The sequence below is a fragment of the Nestor notabilis genome, unplaced genomic scaffold, assembly GCF_000696875.1.
Source record: "Nestor notabilis isolate BGI_N333 unplaced genomic scaffold, ASM69687v1 scaffold9257, whole genome shotgun sequence".
In the NCBI taxonomy this organism is placed as follows: domain Eukaryota; kingdom Metazoa; phylum Chordata; class Aves; order Psittaciformes; family Psittacidae; genus Nestor; species Nestor notabilis.
In genome coordinates this window covers 14883-34690 of record NW_009936878.1, presented here as the reverse complement: position 1 = coordinate 34690, position 19808 = coordinate 14883, and the positions used below count along the sequence as shown (strand labels likewise).

The following is a 19808-nucleotide window of genomic DNA, read 5'->3' as shown; positions in this document are numbered from 1 at the left end:
TTCCAACCCTAACTGTTCTATGATTCTAACTTAACTGTAATGGAATTGCCTGCCTGCATATTCAGAGGATGCTGTTGCAACAGTTAAATTCTGTGAGGTGGGCAGCGCAACCATAAAGCTTATAACTTATGCAGGATAGAAATGCTTCTTGGATTTAAATGCTTATCAGTATTGTACAGCAACTGATGGGTCAGTCATCTTAGCAAAGAATGCTTCCAGCTTCTTAAAGGTGAAAATTACCCATTTTCTTAAATTTAAAGTATGTCACTTTTACCACTGCTTTGAAGATATAATCCATTTGATTTGTGAAAACACAGTAACCCAAACTCTCACTGGGTAGCCAGTAAGTAGGCAAAATAAGGACATTTTCAGTAAATGCTTCAGTCCAACCTACACTAGGTAGACTTGAGAGGGAGCAGCACATGTGAATGACTAGTGTACTTTCCCACTTGTTTTACTAGGTCAAAGTGCTGTGAATTTCTGTTTATTCTAAAGACAATCTCTTTCTTCTAGAGCAGAATCATAATTTTATTAGAGTATTTTTGTTTTCTTCCTTGCAGGGGTTCTGCGGTTGCCAAAATAGTAGGCAATAATGTAAAAAAACTGCAGAAGTTTGCTTCCACAGTGAAGATGTGGGTCTTCGAGGAGAATGTTAATGGGAGAAAACTGACAGAGATCATAAATAATGACCATGAAAATGTAAAATACCTCCCTGGATACAAGCTGCCAGATAATGTGGTAAGGCTCAGAAGCTAAATTCTAGTTATGGAGCAGCTCATGCTGTGAATGGGGGTAGAAAGTTGTTTTGTTAGCACCTTTAGGGATTATAATACTTGAGACTGTGCTATTTTACTGATGAGATCAGAGAGTTGAACAAGTAAAATTCTGCAATTGTGCAGGTAGGTAAATCCAATGCACTGTACTCTGCCTTCTTTTTTTATTATTATTGTTATTATTTCTTATTTTTTCCCAGTCTCACCATTTCCTTCATGCTACTTCAGCTTCTATAGAGGGAAGCAAAAGAAGTACAGTAACAAGCTCTGACTTTACCTACTACAAAAATTAAATTGCCCTGATCTTTGGAAGGGCACTGGCTGGTCACTGAGAATTGAAGAGGATTTAAAGTACTCTAAAATCCTTAGAAAGTATTACAGAACAAACCATTTGCAGTTTACCTGGTTCTCAGTTGAGTTTCAGCTATGTGCAGCCACATCAGCGTGTTAGATATAGCATTGTCAGGGCAGAACACTGGGACTCTACATCTATTCTTTGTTGCTGTAACATGATGGTGAGTGGGCAGTTGGTGACTCTTGACATTACTGAATTGTCAGCTGCTGCAGCCTTTTCCTGTAGAGATTCTGGGCAGGAAGACCATGAATTACCATGCAGTGAAGTTTTCTCTTTAACAATAATGCTGAAATGCCATTTCCCAGATGTGGTGTTTCTGCTGCCCACTTTCTGCACATTCAGGTTTATTCTCTTTATTGGTATGTAGAGCTTATTGCTGCATTTTAAACCTGAGTGTTATTTTAAGGTGGTCATCAAATGTTAGTAAGAGTGGAGTGTGGCAGGTGACTTCAAAGCAGGTCACCTTCTTAAAGGGTAAGCAAAATCTATGAGTGCAGAGAGAGAATATAAACTGATAGGTGTAAGAGGCCTGGAGAAGAAAGTTGAGTGTATAAGGAACTAAGTAAAGGAACTAGTTTTCTGCATGCAATACTTTATTAAAAAATAAGAGATTATTTTGTCAAAGAGAGGGCAGCTTCTTAATTATATTTTCTTACTGGAAATACTGGTTTGAATGTTAAAGAACATTTTGAATTTTCATGGCACTAACCATGTAGGTGGCTGTGAAGATGCTCCTTTCAAGACATAAAATAGGTTTTTTGAAAGCTTAAATTCTTTTGATTTTCTGGGAAGTTTATGTTACTGCTTGTTTTCAGTGATGAAGCACAATTGTAGCATTCAGTATAAGACAAAAACATACTTTTGCCTATCAGGTAACACTTGTGTGTAGTCTTAATTTCAACAAGTTATGTGGCCTTTCTCTCCCATAATTACACAGGTTGCTGTCCCAAACCTTAATGAAGCTGTACAGGATGCAGACTTGCTGGTTTTTGTCATTCCTCATCAGTTCATTCATAAAGTCTGCGATGAAATCACAGGACGAGTACCCAAGAAAGCGCTCGGTATAACTCTTATAAAGGTATAATAAATACTGTGCACTAATAACTGAGAATGTGTCATGAAACCTTCTAAACCAAGATGGCGTGATACTTCGATGTGGAAAGACACTTTGCATTATTCACTCGATTGTTCCATTGAGCATTTCTAGATATAAGATTGGAATTTGTATCGATCATTAGTGGATTGGTTTGTGGTGCTTTATTTTAGGCTAGTGCTTGCAGGAAGAGGAGAATGAGACTGTTCGCAAGATTTGTAAAAAGAGGGAGTGCATATTTTTTTCACTACCAAGCTTTCCAATCTTTTATTTATTGTTTCCAAACGCATCATTAGATGAAGAACAGAGCACAAGCATAATGCTTTGATTGTGAATGCACATCCCACACACCGAGATGATCGTTTTAAGAACTGCTGAGAGAATTTCACATGACTGAGAGGACGTTGCCTTTGCTTGTGTCAAATATTATGTTGCAACAAGATAATCTGTTCAGCATGGCCCAAAATGACAGTTGGAACACAGGAAGTAGGAGGGGGCAGAGGTGCAGGAAGTGTTTCACTGGAGTGTTTGTAGTTTTGGTGGCAGGAGAATTTTTAAATGTGGATTAGCTTCTTTTTTATTCATGGTTTTTTTTGCTCTCCTTCACGTTTAGCTGCAAAGAACAAGCTATTCCCACAAGGTTTGGAAGATCCTGTTTTGTTGTTTCTTTGTACTTAGTTGAGAATAGGCCATATTCACAGCACACATTCCCTTGTTTACAGTCATTTCTGGAAAATGATAGAGAGCTGTGCTCAAAAGGAACATAACCCCTCTATTGCTTCTTACTGCAAGCTTGTCTTTTAGTTTGGTTAACTAAGTCCATCAAATCTGTATTACTTTGTCAGTGCTGACCTGATATATTGCTGATATAGGGAAAAGTCATGCTTCCTAAGTGCACTTGCTGCATTTTGCAGGAAAAGCTTTTTTGTAGAAGGATAAAACAAAGAAGTGTTAAAAAGCTGAATGCATAGCATCAAACCCATACAATTGTCCTAGATGCCCTTAAGTTTGAAGTTGTCATTTATGCTTCTTTCTTCTGCAAACTCAGGGTAAACTTTCCTCTCCTTCAATTTGCTAAACGTGATTTATGTTCTCATGCTGTTAGTGACAGGAATAACTCTGATGAAATCAGTGAAGCAAATGGAGATTTATGTCAGCACATCTGAAAGCAGAGTCTGGGCCTATATTCCTGTGGGATTACTGCTCGGGGTGTTGATTACCACTGCGGTGTTGATAAATGGCCATGTTTGAAAAAAAAAAAAAGGAAGGAAGAGGGGGAGTATACTTCTCTTGGAAAATAAAAAAAATCCAAACCCCAAACAAACAAGAACTCCCCAACATAACAAGAGGCCCATACTTAGTTTACTATATGTGAAATAGTGGCACCTGCCATGCAAAGCTGAGTTGATTGCCAGGCAGCTTCCTACTGGCACATTGTGACACTGCATCAGTAACTGGTCTTTTGAAAGCAGTGGTGTGAGGCCCTTGCATTTCTTTTTTGCAGGAGAATACAAAGTACATGTTAGCCTTTACAAAAAGGCATAACTGTGCATCATTAAAAGTATAATTTAAGAAGAAAGGGCAGAGATGTAACAGAACAGTGAAACTAAGTAGTAGAGGCAAAAATGCATTCTTTCCTCTACTTTTGCAGTTTCTTTTTACATGCTGTTTTCATCAGTCATATTTTAGTGGTCTCATTATGCTCAACACTAATGCTATTAAAGTGGCTTTTATTAACCTTGGCAGTTAAAGTGCAGTTCTGCTCTTGAAAACATCATTAGTGGGAGGTCTTGTTTCTGTGCTTCCTAAATTGCTTGGCAAGTTAGTAGTGTGGCACCTTAGTCTTTTTTGTCTTTTTTTTTTTTTCCCCTTTTTCTGACAGTCTAATTTTCAAGCAGAGCCTAATGCTTAATAATGAGACTGAGCCTTTGGGAAATAAGACATTTGTCTGGTGGTTAATCTGTGTTCTATTGAAGCTTCTGCAGCTGTGTTGCTTTACATAAGTTCTTATCACGGGTGTCTAAGAAAAATGAGCTAATCATTGTGTAGGTATGTGGGAAGGAACTTCATACAGCTTGTGATGTGGTACATCAGTGAGCACAGGAAGCAGATTAGATGGTCATTCAAAACACTCTTCAGGCAGCCTCAACATCAATCTCATTTTCACCTACCTATACATGGGCCTCAGGGGTTGCTCTCAGGCATGTTAGAACGCAAGCAGTAAGATCACAGAATTAGACTTGCTTTGGCTGGGGATAGTTGCTGCCCAGTGGAAATTCCCATCTTGGAGCCTTGGTTTTTGGGGAAGGCTCAGTGTCTGTTTTTGATCTTGTCATCTATCAGTCAGTATTGGAATGATACCAATGACACCACAAGAAACAGGTGCGCTCTGACTTTGTCAGAAGTTGCATCTGTTTCATAGTGGAGCAGAATTTGGCACCTAAACCTCTCTGATCTCCTTTCACTTGGGTGAATAATTGTTGTGTACATACTCACATCTTTGGAGTTGTTCCCCATGCGTGCATGCTTTTCTGTTTATCAATTGTCTGCTTAGGAGGAGGGGCCGTACAGTTATTTTGTGGAGACATTTTTGGCACTGTGAGGGGAAAAGTACATGTATATGTGTGCTTTCTTCCACATTCGTTCTGTATGGCTCTTTAAAGATGAGAAAGCAGAGCTATGCATTAAAAATAAGTCAGAAATGCAAGCATTAGCCTAATTGTCTGGTTTTATACAGACATTTCTGCATGTCTCTGATTGCACCATGTTATTTAAGGAATAGCAACTCTGGTCTTTGGAAATGCAAATTACTGCCTGTCTGAAATGTCGCTACTGCCAACATAAAAAATGTCTGTGGATGTGTATCTGAAAGCAGTAGAGGACCACACTGCATTTTTGCCTTCAAGTCACAGTTCAAAATTGCCAATCCCCAAAAGTACTGAATCCTCAATGTTAAAAAATAGCACTGTATAAAAGGTGGTATATGTGGAAAAGACAGACCATTTCAGCAGCTCTTCTGCCATGCCCATGTTCTAAAAACTCAAAAGGAGCCTGCATTTAGCAGGTTAGGAGAAATAGATTTTGTGAGAAGAAAGTGGTCTCAATTTGGAGTTCTTGGTGCAGGCAGTTCAGGGTACCAGATTCTCCAGTGCAGCATTAACCTCTGGGGTGATCCTTTCTAAGGTCCTATTTCTGCCCCTACTTTCATGCTTTGTAGAGAGATCCTTATAAATACAGATTAAGAATATCCGTAGAAATTAAGTTATTCTCAGCTGTTCATCTTTCTATGTGTCTTGTGAATGGCTGTTCCATTTGTAGTAGTATTCAAAAGGATTAAACTTGGTTTCTACTTGTAAACTGTTGTTGGTATTACATACAAGGGAATCTCTCTGATATTTCAGTTCAGATACCTCTTCACAAAACAAGTTATTAGGATGCGATTTTGTGAGTTTTGGGGCAGTTTCAAATCCAAGTGCAGACAGCTGATGGATTGATGATGCTACACTGGTTTTAGTAAGGGTACACTGCTAATAAACAGCTGAGATTCTGAACCAACAAAGATGAATATTCATCACCTCTTAGGATGAGGTCTAACTGTTACCCTTATCTAGAGTTTAGTCCCAATTCTTAATGAAAAGGAGACAGCTTGGAGAAGCTGCAACAACAGCAGAAGTTTCACCAGTAGCAAGTATGTCATCTTTAGTCTCCATCTTAGACCTTGTTACACTTCTAACCCATGGACAAGACTAATTGTGATGTGCTTTCTCCTCCGCTATGTCTCATGAATGACTTCTTAGTAATTCCATTTAATCTTGGCTGCAGGGTATAGATGAAGGCCCAGAGGGACTCAAACTCATCTCTGACATTATTCGAGAGAAGATGGGAATAGACATCAGCGTGCTGATGGGAGCTAACATTGCCAACGAGGTGGCAGCAGAGAAATTCTGTGAAACCACAATAGGTACTGTTCCAAGTAGTAAGAATGTTTAAAACATGCTCCTGCCCTCATAGCTGCACACAAAATAGCTCAAGTGTTATTGTTTTCAACATGAGCTGGCTGTTATCAGAAACTGTTGTGTTCTTCTTATTTTAATATTGAATTTCCTGGAATGTTTACACTTCCAAAAGTACTAGGGCAATACCAGGAATAGGAGAGAGGAGTGCAATTTTACCTATTCTCAGTAGGGTCGTGACCTTAGCAAGCAAAATAGTAAGCATGCTTTTTATCACCCTCCACATAACAAACTGCTTTATTTTATTAGTGTGTTTAAGATTTTTCTTGGGTCTGCATGGCTTTATATGAATAATCAAATGTTCTGTGCCCCAGCTCAGGTGTTACGGTCACAGGTGGTACCTTTATGCATGTTTAGGTTGGTTTTTGTTTTGGGGTTTTTTTTTTTAAGTTATCAATATTTTAATTTCTCAGAATAATTAGTATCTCCAAAAGCTAGACCTGGTTGTAGTTCTGTGCTGATGTCTGCATCAGCATAGTTCTGTGTTCATGTCTGCATACCTTTTTAGCACAAGGACATGCCTAGTTTTGACTTTCACAGTGTCTAGATAGTCATATTTGTGTGTTTGCATATATGCATACAGGTAGTCGTACATAATAGCATAGAGCTCATGTTATTTTTTTCAGTGTTATTTTTAGTTTTGTTCATTTTTAGCTTTATAACCTCTCATTAAGAGCTTTTGCGTTGAACTTATTTTTGAAAGGTTGAGTTACCTCTTACTGCTTAGAGACTTTTGCCAGTGGCAGCATGCTCAATTAATAAAACAGTCTTGACGTGCCTTTATCAGTAGGTATTTTTCTGGAGTTCAGGCCTTGAAGTAATTGTTAGAATTGCACCTGCTGTATTTTTAATTCACCTTTGTTCTATTATTAACTGGGTTTTTTTTAAGGTACTGAGAAAAAAAAAGAATATAGAGAATTAATGGAATTGTTATTTAGACTGTGTTGCTGAGCAGACAATGAATTATGAAGCAGTCCAGAGTAACTCAGTGCAGAGCTTTGAAGTCCAGTGTAGACATATCCTTAGTCACTTAAAGCAGGAGTCTGTTTAGGACGAAGGTAGAAAAATCTCATCTCTGCTGTTAAGTATTTTGGCTTGCACAGGAAATGCTAAATAATACCCAAATAAATAATTCATTTCTTAGCCTTTGTTCCTCTCTCTCAACAGGCAGCAAAATCTTGGAAAATGGCCTTCTTTTCAAAGAACTCCTGCAGACTCCAAACTTCCGAATAACTGTAGTAGATGATGCAGATACAGTTGAGCTTTGTGGTGCTCTGAAGGTAAGATTATCAGGCTGCTGTTTGCACTCAAACAGAAGGGTGATTCTTATACAAAAAAGAGGGTATTTTCGTTTAAAGAATTCAGTTTATTGTGCTTTATATAATACATAAAACTACTCCATAACATTTCTGGAAGAACCAGATGGGAAATTAGGGAGCAGCATGTTCTAAGAGTTGGCTTTTAGACCCTGGTCTTAGTGTCTCCCAAATTCTCTTTCTACATCTTTCACACAGTCATGAAGCCAGTGTTGATTTCACCTAATTGGTCAATATATTTCTGAAGCCATTTTAGTTCCCTTTTTCTTTTTGCAAGCGTGTTCACAAAAAGAAAGGGCAAAAGAAGTTGGCATTAATCCTTTGTGTCTGGTGACAAAACTGTTCCCCTCTTCATTGGCTTACACAACGTAAGCACTCTTACGGTTTATGTTTTGTGGACATACACTGCAGAAGGTTCTTGTGGATAACCACATACAGAAATGACCTGTATAGGAACAAAGTTATTTTGGACAGTTACTCATCTGGGGTTTTTTGGTAACATAATTGATGCTGACAGGAAGCAAAGCTTAAACATAGCCACCTTGCTATTTTTTCAGGGGAATTTACAGGCCATTTCTGAAAGGAGGGTGTTAGTTGTCTGGCACCCTGGCTAATAGTACTGTAGTTCACATTATCTGATACCTATCATGGAAGCATTTCTGATAGGTGTAATGGTTTAGCAGGTAATTTGGTTTAGTTTTTAAGTTTTTTATATTTTGTGTTGTTATTTTTTTATTGCTTTGTTTTTTTCTGTTGAAATTATGTGCAAACTACACCATTCACTTGCAAAGCTACCACACCAATGGATGATGTCTTTAAGCTAAGGAGTTCTGATTCCTACTTAGCAGGAAGTAGGCTGATAGCTATAATAACATAATTTGTGGCATACTGGTTTTCTTGGTAAATTTTTTCTTGAGCTGTCATACTGGAAGTCCTGAGAAGGAGGTCACGGGTCTGTGCACTGGGCTAATGGGATACACTTTGGTGTAACATGTATACTTTAGACTTACTGTATTTATAGAAATTTCTCAATATTGTGGAACTTGTAGTTTGTCTCCACAGCCATTACTTTAAAACAGTAATGTGGTGATGTAGAAGGTTAGCAGGAAAGAAATCCCTGTGCATAGACCCATGAAATTAGTCAAAATGTTTTACAGATTTATTTTTCCTTGAAATCTGCTCAGCCTGATGTTACCTGGCTAGCTTCAGTTCTTGCTGGATAGAGGAGCTCTGTCCCAAGTGATTCTTATTCTAGACAAATCTTGTGAAAGGATGCTTAGAGATGAGTGTGCCCATCAAACTGGGCAGCCAGTCATCAGACATTGAAACTTTACTGTAAAGTCAGTCAAGATACCAGTCTCTCTTTGGAAGTGCAGAAGAACTTAAATAAATTGTTCTTGACCTGGAAAGAAACTGAGATGAAATTTGTGTGTTTTCTTTATAGTCTTGTTTTGTTCCTCCCTCCTGCTTCATTATTCATCATGCATCCTGCAGACTGAACTCTCCAGTTGCATTTCTAAAAAGCTGTGTATATTCTGTGTGCTCTGATAATTTGGTTTTGTTGCAGTATATTTTGTTCACTGAGTTGGGACTTCCAAAGAAATGCATGGTATGAGCTTTGAACAAACAGTGAATTCAGGATAGATTAACTTGTTTAAAAAGACTTTCTTGCCTGATTAAAAGGCAGGAATTGGTATAAAGTGACATAGATCAGCTATGCAAGTCTCGGTGATGCTTTTTAAACATACAACCCTTCCTTAATTTCAAAACCTTTTTTATTAAAATCATGTTTTTAACAGTAATTTTTCATTTAAAACCCTTTCTAGTGTGATCCTAACTCTTGTGCTGACAGCCTGTAAATCATTTCCTGAGCTGGTCTGAACTCAAACATTGCAAAATTTTATTAATGCATTGGGAGCATGTTTATGCCTTTGAAAGAAAATGAAGAAGCTAAAATTGAACAGATGGGTATGTTTTTATTGCCTGTGCAAAACAAAATGCAAAGCTCAGATGTGAATAATGAAATGTAAACTTGAGCTTTTGTTCTTAGTAGTTCTACATTCTTCTTAAGAGAATTGCTTGCTAAGGGTAACAACAAGCACCTGGCTTTTTTATGATTAATCTGATAATCTTTGTAATAAAAAATGTGAAAAATAAGGATCTTTTGATGTGATTTTCTTTGGGGAGAATCTGAAGTGTAGCTTCTGTCAGCTGACAGTTGCTTTATTAAACTTGGAAAGTTACTTCATGAAAAAGTACTAAATATTAGCATTATTTAACTTGCTGGAAGGAGGAAATTCCTGTTTCAGAAGGTGACAGTGCTTTTTCTCTAGCAGTGCCAATTCAAAATGTCAGCAGCATCTCTGCAAACTACAGCTTAGAGGACAGAAGTAAGCAGTACACATGCCAGACCAGGCTGTCTTTTTGGAGGTGGAAATAGTAAAAGCAACTCCTGTACTGGTATTTAAAGGATGAGAAATAGTACACTGTGTGAAATAGTATATTCTCCCAGCTTGTGTATCTTTCTATAAATACCAGCATGGGAAAAGGAGATTTTTGTGGTATTTCTGGTATAATAGACTAGATCTTGTTAAAAGCCTACACTTTCCTCACTCTTTATTTCTGCAAGCCTTTCTAAGTGGGGAAGACTTTCAGTGTGGATGGTTACCTAAAGGTTGGGAACAAATACAGTAGGGTAACAAGGTGTGTGCTCTGAGCACAGCTTTCCCTTACAGTAATGATAATTTAGGCTTGAAATTTGTTTTTTGAAGCATATTCAGATTCCAGCTGTAATAGTAAGTATTGCAGGTGGGTGGTCATGTAAGAACATGTGGTTTGCCATTTATATACGTATATATATATTAAATATCCACTTCATTTACTGCATTTGGTTTTTGTGACAATGGGCTGATGGAAATATACTGAAGTATAGAAACTGCAGTCTTGTGTCAGTTTGGAGACTGGCTGAATAGGTAATGGTAGTCACTTCACAAAACCTGATGATGCTGAGGAAGAAGAGCTACTGTCTATAGTAACTTGTTGGCATGCTTGGCATGTTCCTCTCTATGAGGGTATTTTTTTCTTTTGAGCTGCTGAGCACATTTCACATTTATTTGTTGACCTTTTCTAAGGGTTGAGGTCAGAAATTAACAAACTTCAAATTTGGATAGTTCAGTTTTGAGGTATCCAGTTGACTTAACAGGCAGCGTGACGCAAGAACACCTACAGATTCCATTTGCCATATGATGAATGAGCCTTCCTAGGAAGCATTTAAAGATTATGACACCACTCTAAGAGCAGTATGAGCAGCTATGCATATGCATGGATGTGTTCCTGGATGCTCATGGATGTGATACGGATCTCTGGATACAGCAGAATGGCCATGCTCCTGCCTGATGTATGTGTTCAGGTATCTGGAGAGTTAAAAACCTTCAAGTGGCAGCAGCCAAGGACCAAGACAGATATGACAGTTATTTTAGGAAGGAGAAGGTGCAGTAGATGTGATTGCCTTTCAGGTTGCTTCAGGCTCATCTCTAAATTTTCTGGTTCCAGCTTAACCTTAAGCAAAGAAGTAAGAAGTAGAATGATGATTTATTATTTACCAGGTTATGTGCATTATTACTTGCACAGGTGGTCTTGCAAAGTGGTTTATGGCAGTCCCTGTTGGATAGTCAGTCTAGGTACTATAGAAGTTGATTGTGGCAATTACTCTTTCCTGACATTAAGTGGAAATGAAATCCATTATTTACTTTCAAGTTTGCTAGGAGCAAGCAAGCAGTTTATGCTTAACCTCCCTGACAGTCCTGCTGATACTGTCTTTTATTTGTTGAGTCTTCATTTGACCTCTCTTAGCCATGATGCAAAGCAAAGAGCTTCTCCAAGTTCATGTGTAAGAAAGAGGAGAAGGAGGCTGTGCTGAGCTACCTCAAGGAAGGCTGGATGTCCGAGGTGAATTAGTATTTCTGCTACTAAAATGCTACTAATGCTACTGCATTAGAGAACTACTCTAATGATCCATTTAATTATGAAGACGTAATGACTGCCTCAGAAGTGGCCTCTGATGCTGTCTTCATGAGCACTCCACAAACTTAGTGAACAGGACTGTAAACTGGGTATTTCTGAGCACTGGCTGTGTAAGAGAACAATCTGTCAGCAAAGTCTGCAGACTTGTTAGCCTTGATTTCATGATCATCTCTTGATCTTGCATTTGTGACTTCTGCCATGTTTGCATCAGGTCGCGTGCAAGTAAAAGACATTTCTCTCATTTGTTCTGCTACATACTGTGAGCACTGCCTGGTATCACCATTTCTCTTCTGGAGCATAGCTTCACTATAACTGAATCTAGTCCTTGCTCATGTTCTAGAATAACTAGGACTAACGCCAGCTTCTGGATACCACATTAGCGAAAGACCTGCCTGTTAGTACAAAGTGGTTTGGTAGCCTAAAACCATATGCAATGTAAAAACATGCTGTGTATCTTGCTTACTGGGTGCTCTACTGTAAAAAGCTGCTAATGCTGAAATGGACAAAGTGTGCTTGCTCAAGTGTGAGGTGGTTTTGAGAGCTCTGAATCCCTCAGGCCAAGACAAGCATTGTTTGCAGTCATGTTGGTGGTGTTGTGATAGTATGTTTGAGCCTTTGGAACAGCAGGTTTGTCTGTAGGCTAAAGTTGTCCTTGCTTATTGGGCTCTCGGGACCCCTGTGCTGTGCACACAAATACAGTCAGTCTTTGAGCTCACAGAAATGTACACCCATTGCATTTGCAGGAACTCTAGTAACTTCAAGTGTGGGCTTTGGCAGTGGTGGTGTTCAGGATCAACTGAATCAGATACAGAACAATGTTTTTACCAAATAGATACAGATTCTCCCCTGGGGTCTGCTTCTCAGAAGATCACTATAGTGCTAGTGCCATGGGGCTCCTGTGTGTTAATTTGCTTATGTTTTAAAATGACTAGGACTAATGCCAGCTTCTGGATATCAGATCATTATGCATCTTCCTCAAACAAATTCAGTTTAGTGCCTGCACCCAGAAATTTGAAGAACCAAACTGCCTGTTTTGGTCTTGTTTTGGACTGAAAATGACTTGGTCTCAAGTTTGGTGAGATTTTGTGTTGTTTTATTTCTAGAAGGAGTGGCTCGTCTTTCAGTAAGGTGTAACTTTCAACGTAATGTAGTTCAGTTCTCTACAGTGTATTAGACACAAGAGAGTTGTCACAGATTCTTAAAGGATTTGAGTGAAACCAGATGGCAGACCCTGTAAATTAATAGTTGTGGCCTGAGGGTCATGTAGGCCAGGATAAAAGAGTCTCCTAAGGATGGATGTGTGTTCCAGAGTATAACCAGTTGGCTTGATTTCTCATTATTTGCCGACTATGTGTAAGAACACACAATGGGGACATTGTACAAATGAGGAGTCTGGTGTTTCAGCTAGACTCACAACTTCCTTTTTCCCCACTCTGTTTCCTCAGAAGTAACTAGTCTTGGTATGACTTGCTTAAAACAATATTTCTGTTGCTCCAAACACAAACATTGCAAAAGGTAGAACTGGACAACAAAATACCATAGGCCAAATCATCCTGTAATTTATGGTCAGGTAGGCTGCTTCAGAGTGGAAGGGAAAGTCAAAGCAGGCAAAATTGGAGGGAAGGGAAAGCTTTAGTATTGGAGTGTTCAAGAGTACATGGAAAAAGTCCAGAGGTTGTTCAAAAATGGTTTTGTTTTTAGCTGAGCACTAAACACTCGCAGACTTTGTGTATGTGTACATTCCAGTTAAATGGGTTATCCCATCTGAAAACTTCTTAAATACCTATTTGACTTCCTCTTGCTTTGCCACCAAATGAAAATATACTGGAGGTTGCTCTGGGAGAGGGTCTGACGAAAGCATGCCCTGACTGAATCACCACAGGCAAGACTTAAGCCAAGATGATCTGAAGTATCAGCTTTAAAAGTCTGATATGCTGCTTCATGGCTGATGTTGGGATATCTGTCTGGGATATTTTTAAGGTCTCCTTTACAGCTCAGCTGGCTGCTCAGAAAGCAGTGACTTGTCCTCTGGCCTCATTTGATTCAGATTCATATAACCATGGCAGGCCACACAGCACAGCAACAACCAGCAGCTTTTGGTTCTTACAGTCTGAAAACCAAAGCAAAACAGGCTGTTAGTCAGCTCGTTGCTTTCATTAGCGACTTCTGACTTGCTGTTTCTTCAGCAACAGTTAAAGTTGGTTTGGTTGGTTGTTTTTTTTCCCCTGCATTAGGTGCTATGTTAGCTGCTGTCATGTTAGTTCTCCTGTGGTTTCTGTTGAAGTCACTGCTGCTGTTGTCACATGCTGAAAAGTAATACTACATCTATTGCTTCCTTGCTTTATCAATATGTCAGAATGCCGTCTTTTGGGGAGTGTTTGGGGTTTAATAGGGGTGGTTATGTTGTTGGTTTCTTTTTTTTTTTTTTTGGAGGTGGTGGGGTTAGTAGGAGGAAACTAACCATGGCTAGTCTCTCTCTTCCAGGCCAGAAAATCACTTCACTCAAACATATCTCAACTTGCCTCTCTGTTCATAAACTGAAGAAGGGTCTGTATAGCTGATTGTTCATGAAGAAACAGCACATTCTTTGTAAAAGCTTTCACCAGGTCTGAGGGAAAAAAAGAAAGCAAACTACATTTTTTCTTAGGAAAGGTCTTCCTGTGTCATGAACCTCCTGAGAACCCTCGATTAACTAGTGCTGTAATAGGAACTCTGAATACTTAAAAGGGCTGAATACTATTAGCTTGGCTGAATTTGGTCTCTTAGCGTATCAGCACGGAAGTCAACAAATGATTCTGAGATTCAGTATTACTTTAATCATGAAGAAAATATGGATAAAAGGGCTGTGGGATGTCAGTGTAACTTCACCCCTACCTCAGGGCAGGAACAGCTCAATCTAGGTAAAACTTTGTTACGGTGTAGTGTTACCTGGTTGTTCATAAAGGTAGTCAATAATAATAGCTCCACAGCCTCTAGGGCAACTTGTTCCAGAGCTTTAACTCTGCTTTTATCCTTTGAAATACTTAGTAATATAAGACGTGTCATCTTTGTTTGTTTGTTTGTTTGTTTTTTCTTTTGTAAAGGTTATCCCATAGCCATCTAAATCCCAAACCAAAACAATAAAACCAATCCCAAAACCCAATAAATCAACAACCGAGTCTTAAAACAGTAGAGTGTTTGCAGTTCCGTGTTTTGGTGTCTCCTAGGATTTTGCAAGCAATAATTGACTCATTTCCCATTTGGTTTGTCTCTTCTCAATAGAATATAGTAGCAGTAGGAGCCGGGTTCTGCGATGGCCTTTGCTGTGGTGACAATACCAAAGCTGCTGTTATTCGCCTTGGCCTGATGGAGATGATTGCCTTTGCCAGAGTGTTTTGCAAAGGACAGGTGTCTACTGCCACTTTCCTGGAGAGCTGTGGGGTTGCTGATCTCATCACAACATGTTATGGTGGCCGGAACAGACGTGTAGCAGAAGCCTTTGTTAAAACTGGAAAGGTACCTCATTCACTGGGTGAAATCCACTGTTGCAAGTACTAATGGTCCTGGTTTGCTGGAGTAACAGTACAGTTACCTGAGGCTTGCTAGCTGTGCTGCGTGAGAACCCCTCTCTTTCCTCTTGTTTTTGAGTGTTACAAGGCTAGAATGAGGGTAAAGGTGTTAAAAAGGAGGGAGATGCAGATTTAAGGAGAGTATTTACAAACGAGAATATAGGAGAATATTTTATATGCTCACGGAAGGTCACTTTTGAGAAAGGATAAACTCACTAACTTTTTTTGTTTTCATTCAGATGATGTTGTCAGGCTTATGAAAACTTTATCATAACTCTCCTTGTCCTCCTGTTTCTTTTTCCCCTCTGTGGTTTAGTCTATTGAACAATTGGAGCAAGAAATGTTAAATGGTCAGAAACTGCAAGGACCACAGACTTCTGCAGAAGTGTATCGCATCCTCAAGCAAAAAGGAATGCTGGAAAAGTAAGAACAGATAAAGCCAGTTCCACATGCCCCTTTTGTATGTCCATAATTCTTTCTGCATGCTTGATATCTTTTTGAAGGTAACAGTCAAGAAGAAAATCACTGTAATAAGAGTAGCTTAATCTCCAGTTAAAGGCACAGAGAGAAGCAAATAGAACCACAAAATAATACTACTGTAGATCAAGCTAATAGTGTGACATTAAATTTGTGAATGTCCTTCTGTGTGCAGAATGTATTACTGCCTTCTTCTATCACAGAAAAAAACACAGCAAGTGTGGTTTAATATGTGAAAAGAATAAAATACATGGAAATGGAAGCAGGGCTTCCTAAAGAGACTTATGGAAAGGCTCTACAGCTGATTACATTGTAGTAAATTCATTACCTCCAAGGAGAGGTGCTTTGTTATTAAGGTTATGTATAGGTGATCATCTGAATAAAGTGGCTGCTTCTTTCCACATGAATTCTAGCTCAAATAGCACAGTTCTCTTTCCTAATGTGTCTTCCAGTTTGCTGTAAGATAAAACTTGCCATCTGCTTGTGTAGGTCAGGGGGTTATTTTGTGGTATGAAACGAAGCAGGTTTTCTTGGCTTGTTGATTTGGATTCAAGTCAGAACATGTATGATTCCTAGAGACACACACACGCAGTTGTCTCCCTGTGAGATCAAGGGATGCATCTCTTCCTGTTTGTAGAGGAGACAAATCAGAAAATAAATGCCTGCCAGTGAGATCTAAGCCTTGCTCATTTGTCTTTCCCAAAGGAGTTTTAAAAGTGTAGTTTTAATGGCTCAGCAGCATTGTTACTTATTTTTAACTTTTTCTTTGGATGTGAGCTACCTAAGTCTGTCTCTGCAATGTATTAAGCTAACTGCAGGAAAAAAACTCCAATTAAATGTTGGCTTCATTCTTTGCTCTTTATGATGCCCTAAATGAGACAGGATGCTGATTTTGGGGGGAGCATTGGTTGGTTGTTATTTCCTTGTTCTGTCTTACAACAGAGTGCATTATGGAAGACTTCAGGGTTGGTTTTTTTAACGAAAGATTAAAACAAAGAGTTGCTAATTTCTGTTTGGTATGCCAGTATATACATGTCAGCTCTTCGCAAAAGGTCTCATTCAACAAGACTTGTGAAAGCAGTTTTCAAAGTGCTTTTCCCAAACTTCCTTGCTACTGCTTTAAAACACAAAGCCCAGTAAACCAGCCATGGTTTCAAAGTGCAGAGGTAAGAGTCTAGGAAGAGTAAAATCTCACACACTCATCCTACAAAAAGAATCTGAAGGCTACACAGAAACAGGCAAAAGTCAAAGTTCAGAAGAGCCTTGGTAGCAGGGTTGGTGCCTGTTGTTATTTACAGTACAATTAGTTTTTAATTTCAAGACTGTAGAACTAGCCCTCTTAATGTACTCAGACATAAGGTGCATTTGGAGTTTGCTGAGCCTGCAGTCAGCCTTAGTTCTGAGCTAGAATTTGGCATTTCAAAGTCCATGTTTAATTTTGGACTCATTAAAAACTTGACCTTCATTTTCTTCTTGGGTTTCTTTGTTTCATATTCTGCAATCGTATTATCAAATTATTCCTCAGAAATAATACATAACCGCTGTGCTGGTCATCCTTTTTAACCATGCATGAGTACTGCTATAACACTGTCAAGGAAAGATGCAAGTGGTTTTAGTTTTTTGACTTTCTAGATGACTTGATGGTTGGGCCATACATAATGAACGCTGCAGGCTCCATTAGAGCTAGCTAGGCTTCTGAGAGTGACCCATTTTAGAGATGCATGGAGGTTCTGCATTTAGCCAGTGCTTTTCAGCCCAGCATTAACACTTGGCAAATACTAAAAGAAATTGATCTTTCAGACTCTTTTTTTTCCATCTGTCCCTTAAACCACGACACCCTCCCTCTCCTCACCCCACTTTATTTCTTTCATTTAAGAAAATGTTACAGAATAAACTTATGCTGTGTTTGTTTTCCCTGCCCTGTTTCCTCAGGTTTCCATTATTCACTGCTGTGTATCAAATCTGCTATGAAGGGAAGCCTGTCAGAGAGATGATATCCTGCCTTCAGAGTCATCCAGAGCACATATAAAATCGATCAGGCATCATCCTAATGCAGGTTTCTGCCTTTCAAGTTCATATCTGGGTTCACGTGGGTGTCTCATTAAGCTTTGTTCAAAGCTGCTCACTAGGCAACAGTAACAACATAAAATGTCTCTGAATGGGTATTGCTTTTTGTTATACAGCCTAGTTTGACACAGTGTGCCATGTTGGCTTGGTGATTGTTGCTTTACTGGCTAAAATACAACTGGTTTAAGATAGGCAATGCAAAACTTGCATGATATATCCAGTGTATATACACAAGTGTACTTTTGTGTGTGCTCCTACACCATAAACCACAGTGTTTTGTTGTCTCTTATTAAGGCCTAGTCCAAAATCCACTGGACACTCTGAGAAGAATCCCACTGGTTTTGGAGACTGAATCAAGCCTGTAACCTTGAAATGTTAGGAGTCTTTCTATTAGAACTTGGTTTTGCTCTGTATAGACAATGACATTTTAACATTTAGCATGGATAGGATTATATTAATTTAAGCAATATTAATGCAAAACAAGCAGTTACTCGGGGGCTACAGGGGTATTTTAATGAACTCTGGTGAAGAATATCATGATTTTTGAAAGTCTTTAAAACTCTCAGACTATTTTGAAACCAATTTCTAAGTGAATTTAAAGGTTTTAATTACACTGTTTTAAAGGGAATATGCTGGCGGAGGATCACTACCTTCCCTCCTGTTTTTAATCCTCACGTTTTTGTATTTCTCCATTTCTCCTTTGACATTCCCAGGTGTTAGGCTCTCCTAGAATCCCATTCCCCAAGACAAGTGGGAGATACTAACTTGGGGATTTTGAACTCTGGATCCTAGGGGTCATTTCAGTCTTGTACCTGTGGTCATTCTCACCGGTATTGTTTGGAGGGTGGGGAAGGAGTTGAGTATCCACCAACCAAAGCTGTCAAGTTTGTTTCTAGTTTAAGCATTGGCTGGAAGGTGTTGCACTCCACACAACACTCCAAGGAATGTTTGGCAAATTCCCTGGTAGATATGCTTGAGTTGTCAAAAGGGTTATTATGTGCCAGTACAATGACTGCATTCATTTCAGTGCCTGACAGTGACTGACATGTCAACTGGACCATAGTCCTGCACCAGACAGACCCCAGAGACATGTTGAATTCTGGATAAACTTTAATGGGTACCTGATCAAGTCCTTTATGACCAATCTCCCAGGAAGCTTTTCAAAGGCATCTGTCTCTTTTATTCCTCAGGTATCTCAGCTAGGTTTTCTCAGGCACCTTTACTTCATCAGGAAGGTTCATTTTATTTATTATTGGAAAAGTTGTGATTTCATGGAGTTTTGGGGGCAGGGTTGGCTTGGTTGTTTTTTGTTGTAAGAAGGTTGGTGCAAGATAGGTAAATGAAATCTTTTCTTGTATACTAAGCTGTGATTTTTGGGGTAGAATATATCTAGATACATAAAGAGTGGACTCATTCTTGCAACTGGGAAACAAAGGTCAAGATTTAGAGAGCTCAAAAAGAATCTCCATCACACTGAATATCCACTCCAAATCTCTGACCTGTTCGTCAGTGTTCTCTATGTTTTTAAGACCAGAAATCATGAGCATAAACCCATTGCGAAGCTTCCAGTTTTCATTCAGAAGTAGCTAAAACAAAGAGGAATGCCTGGGAATAATTGTCACACTTCCTTAAGTAGCCTGGTTTCCAATGAAAGAGGCAAGCATTGAGGCAGCTTTGTATAGAGAGGAAGATGCTTCAGCTTAGGGCTACCATTTCTTGTGCTCCTTGTGTGTTTTGCATTCATTCTTGGAAGATCTTGTGAATGTCCTCAGATATTCAGGGGTGTGAGAAGTTATTTTGCCTTATTTCTGATATACTGCTAAATATAACAGATGGCCAGAAGTTAAGTAACATCAGATGCTTGTGGTAATGGAGGAAATGGCTGGTAGTGCTGACTTTGAGCAAGCACTCTGCTTAGGCAATTAAAAGGCTGTTTTGAGATTGGAAGCACTGTGACACTAACGCACACGTGGAGCATACACTCCTCATTACTGCATAGCTTTCAGTGTGTCTGCTAATGATTCTGTTGGCTTTTTAATACCTTGCTGATTTGCTTTGCCTTTATCTGTGTGTATATATACATAAATATGTAAACTTTTTTTTACGTGCAGTATGTAGAACAGTAGCATTTTGTAAGATACAT

At 39.0% G+C, this 19808-nt stretch overlaps 1 protein-coding gene across 1 annotated transcript; it reads left to right on the top strand.

Moving 5' to 3' along the window:
• The first annotated feature begins 565 nt into the window (after positions 1–565).
• Positions 566–17874, top strand: GPD1L (glycerol-3-phosphate dehydrogenase 1-like). The gene is made up of 7 exons (XM_010018562.1): positions 566–738; positions 2066–2206; positions 6044–6182; positions 7402–7514; positions 14835–15068; positions 15438–15544; positions 17531–17874. The coding sequence occupies exons 1-7, from the start codon at positions 631–633 to the stop codon at positions 17625–17627; spliced, it is 939 nt and encodes a 312-aa protein (XP_010016864.1). The 5' UTR covers positions 566–630; the 3' UTR covers positions 17628–17874.
• The last annotated feature ends 1934 nt before the right edge of the window (positions 17875–19808 follow it).